Genomic DNA, 7,919 nt, shown 5'->3' on the forward strand with positions numbered 1-7,919 from the left:
AGCTACTCGGGAGGCTGAGGCAGGAGAATCGCTTGAACCTGGGAGTTGGAGGTTGCAGTGAGCCAAGATCACCACTGCACTCCAGCATGGCAACAGAGCAAGACTCTGCCTTAAAAAAAAAAAAAAAAAGTATTCTCTTCTAGAGAGCTATGTCCTTTGTTGGCTGTTCTTGTTTGTTATCAGTTATGCAAGTGTATGTAACCATCATAGAAAAATTTAGAAAATTCCAGTAAGAAATCTTAGGCTAGTCGTGGTGGCTCATGCCTGTAATCCCAGGACTTTGGGAGGCCGAGGCAGGCGGATCAAGAGGTCAGGAGATTGAGACCATCCTGGCTAACACGGTGAAATCTCGTCTCTACTAAAAATTTTTAAAAAATTAGCCGGGCGTGGTGGCTCGTGCCTGTAGTCCCAGCTACTCAGGAGGCTGAGGCAGTAGAATCACTTGAACCCGGGAGGCGGAGGTGGTGGTGAGCCAAGATCGTGCCACTGCACTCCAGCCTGGGCGACAGAGCGAGACTACGTCTCAAAAAATAAGAAAAATAAATCTTATACCACACAGAGGTGAATATCACAAATTTTAAAAAAAATTTTGGGTCGGGTGTGGTGGCTCAAGCCTGTAATCTAGCCAGGCGAGGTGGTGGGCGCCTGTAGTCCCAACTACTTGGGAGGCTGAGACAGGAGAATGGCGTAAACCCGGGAGGCGAAGCTTGCAGTGAGCCGAGATCCGGCCACTGCACTCCAGCCTGGGCGACAGAGCGAGACTCCGGCTCAAAAAAAAAAATTTTTTTTTTATTAATATGCATTTTATTTTATGTATTAATATTTAAAACCATTATTCTGAGGAGATGGATGGGGTTCACCAGACAGCCCAAGAGTCTAAGGTACAGAAAAGACTGAGAGCATTATAAAGAGAACCTGCCTACTTAGGATAGAAGTTGCCTACCTGAGGAGAAAGTTAGCAAAAAGAGGCAACGCCTTTTCCAGTTGTTGTGGGATAGAGGCACGTTGCGGGAAGGAGGTAGGAAGCAGGAGAGATGAGTCAAAGGGACCACACAGGCCAGGGAGTTCATGGTGGCGTGGGGGTGGGGGCATGTATTATAGTCCAAGGTCAGCATTTTAAAAAATAAGCTGAGATAGAAATGATGGTTCTCTCTCTCTTTTTTTTTTTTTTTTTTTTTTTTTTTTTTTTTTTGAGACGGAGTCTTGCTCTGTCGCCCAGGCTGGAGTGCAGTGGCCGGATCTCAGCTCACTGCAAGCTCCGCCTCCCGGGTTCACGCTATTCTCCTGTCTCAGCCTCCGGAGTAGCTGGGACTACAGGCGCCCGCCACCTCACCCGGCTAGTTTTTTTGTATTTTTTAGTAGAGACGGGATTTCACCGTGTTAGCCAGGATGGTCTCGATCTCCTGACCTCGTGATCCGCCCGTCTCGGCCTCCTAAAGTGCTGGGATTACAGGCTTGAGCCACCGCGCCCGGCCAAAAGGCTAATTCACCTTGCCTGGCTAGTTCTCTTTCAAAGAAAACAAACAAAAAAAACTTTGAGGCAGACAGGACTGAGGCCAGGATAGAACCAAGAGAGAATTACTCCTGTGAGAGGGAAGTATTCCAAAGATGTTCCGATCAGCTAAAGGCAGAGTTTTTAAAAGCAGAGCATCTGCTGGGTTGAGTGAATATCAATAACTGGTTGAATAACTGGTCTGGTTGAGTGAATTTCTGTAACCATGTGACTGGAGGGGTTTGCCTGGAGGGTTGGAGAAAGCAGATGCCAGCAACCATGGAGGGGAGAGTGGGGACCTTGGGATGTGCAGTCCTCGGGCGGTTCACCACCATAGTGACTTACGGCTTTGAGTACTGTTCTCAGGCTTGGGGATCAAAGGGAAGACATTAGCATTAGCAAAGTTTGCTGTTTTTAATGAGAGTAGTGCTGGTAGAGATCTAGGGAAATGGACATTTTTCTGGAATATATTTTCTGGTTGAATGTTGAAACCTTTAAAATGTTTGTGGCAGTCCAGGCGCAGTGGCTCACACCTGTAATCCCAGCACTTTGGGAGGCTAAGGCGGGTGAGTCACTTGAGGTCAGGAGTTTGAGACCAACCTGGCCAACATGGTGAAACCCCATCTCTACTAAAAATAGAAAAATTAGCCAGGCATGGTGGCGCACATCTGTAATCCCAGCTACTCGCGAGGCTGAGGCAGGAGAGGCGGAGGTTGCAGTGAACTGAGATCATGCCACTGCGTTCCAGCCTAGGCAACAGAGCAATACTCTGTCTCTAAATTAATTAATTATTAATTAATTAAAGTTTATGCCCTTTGAAATAGTAATTTCATTTCTAGGAATTTGGCTTAGGGAAATAATCCAAGATAAGACTTTGTGCATAAAGATGTTCATTATAATTTTTTATAGTGAAAAACCAGAAATAATTAAATGCTCAAAACAGGAGGATGTAAATTATGGTACATCTTACATCATGGAAGATTCTTTGGTTATTGAAAATATCTACAAGGAATTTTTAATATTAGAGGAAATGCTTATGGTAAATGCTTAATAGATTCAAAATTATATAGAGAAAATATTTCAAGTATGTAAAATGTATAGGAAAAGGACTGGAAGGAAATACGCCAAAATCTCTTAAAATGGCTTCCTCTTGATTGTGAAGTTATGGGTAATTTATTTTCTGGGTTTTTTTTTACTTTTTAGTAAACAAAATTTCCACAGAGTAGCTTCACCCAGGCTGGAGTGCAATGGTACAATCTCGGCTCACTGCAACCTCCGCCTCCCAGATTGAAGCAATTCTCCTGTCTCCGCCTCTCAAGTAGCTGGGACTACAGGCAGCCACCACAATGCCTGGCTAATTTTTGTATTTTTAGGAGAGATGGGGTTTCACCATGTTGGCCAGGCTGGTCTCGAACTCCTGACCTCAAGTGATTGGCTCACTTTGGCCTCCCAAAGCGCTGGGATTACAGGCATGAGCCACTGTGCCCAGCCTAGAGTAGTTATTACTCAAAAGAAAGTTATTTCATAACAATAATATACAAAGATTTTATTTTAAAAGATGCATAAGTATAATGAGAGAAAAGTGAAAGGCTTCCCTCCCAAAGGGTAACCACTGTGAACAGTTTCCCACTTCTCTAAAATGTTTATATGTACATGTACATACACAAATAGATTGTTGTGTTTTTTCTTTTACCTAAGTGGGATCATACTGTAAATATTTTTCTGCAACTACCTTTTTTATTCTTTCCAAAATGTCTTCTATATCTTCCCATATTGATACATGTAGACCGGCTTCACTTGTTTCAAGTGCTGCCTTGCATCTCATGATGTGGATAATCCATGGTTTATCTCACCATTCCCACATTGGCAGATGCTTTTCTAGTATCCTTTTTCACTATTTGAAGCAATGATGCAGTGAATACCTTTGTACACACAATAGTGTGACTATTTCCCTAGGATAGAGAGTTAGAAGGAGAGTTGCTGGATCAAAGACCATGTGCATTTCTTATTTTGATGGATATAGTATGTATTTAAGATGATATAAACTTGTCTACTATAACCATGACCTCAAAATAACAGTGACTTAAAACAAGATGGTTGTTTATTTCCCTTCAACTAACAGTCTAAGTGTAAGCAGTCCAGGGCTAACATTATGGTTTTGGAGTGTTAGGGACTCTGATTTCTTTTGTCTTATTACTCTGCCATCTTCAAAACATGCTTTAATTTTATGGTCTAAGATGAACACTTCTACTCCTCCATTCATATCCATTTTCTAGGAAGGAGAGAAGTTTAGAGCAAAACCTGGAAGTTACACCTATCATTTTTGTTCATATCCAGAATTGGCCAGAACCTAATTGTGTTGGCCACACATAGCAGTGATGTGCCTTGGGCAGCTTTATGCCCAGCTACACTTCTAGTACTAAAGGAGGAAATCTTGTAAAGGATGCACAAGACCTTTCCACTCAGCACTGCAGGATGCTGCTGGAGTATTCAGATCAGCTAGGAGCAGGGTTTGTAAGTCATCACAGTGTGAGTGGCCACTGGCATTAGTGCGTTAGCTAGTCACATGGATAGTCTGTTTTCCCATTTGGTTGTTCGCCTTCTTTCTCACTGATTTGTAGGCATTCCTTATGGATTGCATATATTAACCCTTTATCTTCTATAAATGTTATAAATATTTTGTCCGTTTCTTTCTTTCTTTCTTTTTTTTGTTTGTTTGTTTGAGATGGAGTCTCGCTCTGTCGCCAGGCTGGAGTGCAGTGGTGCAATCTGGGCTCACTGCAACCTCCGCCTCCCGGGTTCAAGCGATTTTCCTGCCTCGGCCTCCTGAATAGCTGAGACTAAAGGCATGTGCCACCTTGCCTGGCTAATTTTTTGTATTTTTAGTAGAGACAGGGTCTCACTGTGTTAGCCAGGCTGGTCTTGATCTCCTGACCTCGCGATCCACCCGCCTCAGCCTCCCAAAGTGTGGGATTCCAGACGTGAGCCACCGCGCCCGGGCTATATTTTAACTGTGTCAAAGGATCACTTGAGCCCAGGAGTTCGAGGCTGCAGTGAGCTATGATTGCACCACTGCACTCCAGCTTGGGTGACAGAGCAAGAACCTGTCTCAAAAAAAAGTCATAATTATTGTTACAACTATTTAAAGAAATATGCATGTGAAAAAAAGACTGAAAATGAATACTTTAAGATTAAGAGAGATATATTTGGATGTGATTATTTTTCTCTCTTAAAAATCTTTATTGTTGTCATTCCCTACTTATGTTTTTATGTTTTTAAAGAGGCAGATGTTAACGGACTAGAGAATCAGCAGAGGCTTGCAAGGCTTCCTGAGGTGAACTAGGACTGAAAGCTGTGTGCTGTTGGGAGGAAGGAGGCTGGACTCTTTCGGATGTGTGAGCCAGGAGGAAGGGGCCCCATTCTAGGCCTTGGTCTCTAAGAATGGGGTCGCTGGTCCGCTGGTCTATAGTCTGGTATGATATAAAAGTCCTTTCTTGTATTCCAGGGTCTCCTCATGCTGCTGCAGAACCTACCTACAATACACTGGGGCAACGAAGAGATTGGGCTGCTTCTCGCCGAGGCGTACAGACTCAAGTACATGTTTGCCGATGCCCCGAATCACTACCGCCGATAGGTGCTGTCTCCTCCGGGGACCCAGACTGCCCTCATCTCTGATGGCAGTCTGATCACTGTGGCCACTGTGCGAGCCGTGGACCCCGGCCAGGAACCACTCCTGTTGTACAAAGCTCACACCCGCCGCCCAGGTCTTAACTTTCTGGCGTCCACCACTCCATGTCTCTGGATGTGTCACTTGGACCACTGTCAGTATTCCATGCCACGTGGATGGGCCCAGTTCTGGGAGAGGACAGAAAAGGTGGTACAGGGTTGTCTGCCCCTTTAAAAGAAACTGGACAAAGAAGGGGAAGGCTCAGGGTGTCAACTCACATTGTCCCTACAAGGACAGGCCCCAACTGATAACCGTTGCTTTTTTTTTGTGAACATAGTTTGATTTGATCACAGGTCAAAAACGCCTTATATTTTCAAAAGACTCCTGGCCCCTCTTCCCTCTCCCTGGTTTCCTAGCCCTTCCCCTTCTGCCCTAGTCTGAGCCAGTGAGGGGTAGCTTTTTAAAACCATTATTCTAGATGGAGGAGGCACTGATGCTTGTAACTCTGGGAAGAGGCCTACACCCAAGAGCTAGGAATTTTATTTTTCCTTTTCTCACCAGGTGTCTGCATGTGTGTGTGGGTGTGAATGTGTATACACACCCATCAGCATTTAGTCACATGTCTGAATTTCTGTGTCCAGATGAGCCCCATCAGACTAGTTGGGAAGGGCCCCAGTGACCAAGTGTATAAGCATCCCTTGAAGAGGGATCAGGGCCAGGGAGGCAGAAGGGGCTGTTTACCTCTCCAAACTCCTTTTCCATGATGACCCACTCCAAGATATTATGTGTAAATTGTGTTATTATGTATATGGGTAAAGATGTACAAATATATGTCCTCTTTGTAGCAGATATGATTTTATATTTATAATGTGCATCAACATGTGAAAGCAATCTAGGTCACTAGCACAGAGGAAGTTGCCAGGAAGGTGGCTTCAGTGCCTCCAGGTTGGTTCTGGGTGTCCTGCTGTGAGGGGTAGAACTGGAGGCTGCTGGAGTGAGTGGCTGAGCAGGTGGAGCCATCCCAAGCATCAGTGTCTCAGAGTCCTCCTTGCCCCTTTCTTCACCCTGCCCTCCAACCCCCAGACTTTCCTGGAGCATCTTCCCTTTGCTCCTAGCAGCCTCCCCAAGAAGGGACTGCAGAGGCAGGCAAGCCCTCTCTATGTTTTTATTCCCACCTTCCCCAGAATCTGGGGAGGGCTTTTGTTTTCACATTTTCAAGTTCAGCGTTGTATTCAGGACAGAAGCTGTGACTGAAGACTGTGCCAAGGAAAGGGGCTTCCTGTGTGTCCCTCGGGTTTGGGGCTCTTCTCAGAGAGCAGCACTCCTTGTCCCTTACTGTCACCTTCACTCCCCACACAGCTCATGAGATGTGTGACCCCTTGTTTGAGTTTTGGTATTTGGTAGTGGAGGGTGGGGGGATGGGGGCCAGTAGCTGTCATCCTCCTGGGAAGCCTGGTGGGTAACACCCTTGAGTCTCTTTGCCAGTGAGGCCCACCACACCAGTGTGAGTTAGGTTTCTCATCTGGAGCTGTTTCTCAGGCATTCTTCCCGACCCTCTTCCTTTTCCCCTTCGGTGTGCCTCAGTGGTCCCCTCAACCGGACTAATTAAAGAAAGACACTTGTGTTCCCAAGTGGTGGTTTTATTTTTTTAGTTTTTATGTTTGTATGGGAAATTGTGGATAAAGTGAAAAGAATTGTAAATAAATGGTGTATTTCCTCCTCCATCTGCTGGTTTTTCTCCTGTGTGTTCATGGAACCTAAAGAGTCTCCTCTTCCTGAGTTTTTCTTGCTGATACTAGTAGGTGTGCAGTCAGGCCTTCTGTGAGGTGAGCAGGGGATCAGCAGAGGATCAGCAGAGGATCAAAAGGCATTCTTAGAGGACAGCGAGCAAACACTTACCCAACATCCATCTGTGAAAGGTACTGTGGAAACTACACAAATGAGTAACTTGGTAAATGAAACTACTAAAAAGAGTTAACTTGCCAACCACTTTGATAAGCACTTTACATGGATTAGTTGATTCATCCAAAAGGAGTATGTTATCTGATGGAGGGTAGAAAACAGACTAGAATTTCAGTGCTGGATGAAAACCTGGAGATATCTAGTTTAACCCCCTCATTCACAGAGGAAAATCCAAGCCAAGGCCAAGGAAGACGGCATCAGAGTCATCAGAGTAAGAACCAGAGGACCGGTGTCCTGGCTTGCCTGTTCAGTGCGTTTCCACCAAAGCAGAAAGAACTAAGACGGCCGCCATGTAAGATTGTGTTTAAGTCTTATTTTGGTTGTCAGCTGTTGGTTTTTTTTCTTGGTAACCTTACTGTGAAATATCTCAAGAAAGGTAGCTGATTACGTTTCCTCTACAAAGGACAGGTTGGAATGGTTTCTCCACCCAGAATTCCTTCCTAGGATTTATTTGAGAGTATTTCTTGGTTTCAGTCATTAGGAACCATATAAAAATTAAATTCAGCTATGTGTAACAAAAAACAAAAATACAGCGGGCGCGGTGGCTCATGCCTATAATCCCAGCACTTTGGGAGGCCGAGGCAGGCGGATCACAAGGTCAGGAGTTTGAGACCAGCCTAGCCAACATAGTGAAACCCCATCTCTACTAAAAATACAAAAAACAATTAGCCAGGCATGGTGGTGGGCATCTGTAATCCCAGCTACTCAGGAGGATGAGGCAGGAGAATTGCTTGAACCCGGGAAGGCGGAGGTTGCAGTGAGCCGAGATCACACCACTGCACTCCAGCCTAGGCAACA

At 45.0% G+C, this 7,919-nt stretch overlaps 1 protein-coding gene across 1 annotated transcript in view; it reads left to right on the forward strand.

Annotated features, from left to right (window-relative positions):
• TBC1D22B (TBC1 domain family member 22B) overlaps positions 1–6,883 on the forward strand; it is a 75,985-nt gene extending 69,102 nt beyond the window's left edge. Inside the window, exon 13 of the mRNA XM_010389709.1 lies at positions 4,998–6,883. Within this exon, the coding sequence (XP_010388011.1) occupies positions 4,998–5,126 (129 nt within the window). The 3' untranslated portion in view covers positions 5,127–6,883. The remainder of the gene's footprint in view (positions 1–4,997) is intronic.
• The last annotated feature ends 1,036 nt before the right edge of the window (positions 6,884–7,919 follow it).

This window comes from Rhinopithecus roxellana, chromosome 4 (genome assembly GCF_007565055.1).
Source record: "Rhinopithecus roxellana isolate Shanxi Qingling chromosome 4, ASM756505v1, whole genome shotgun sequence".
NCBI classification, from domain to species: domain Eukaryota; kingdom Metazoa; phylum Chordata; class Mammalia; order Primates; family Cercopithecidae; genus Rhinopithecus; species Rhinopithecus roxellana.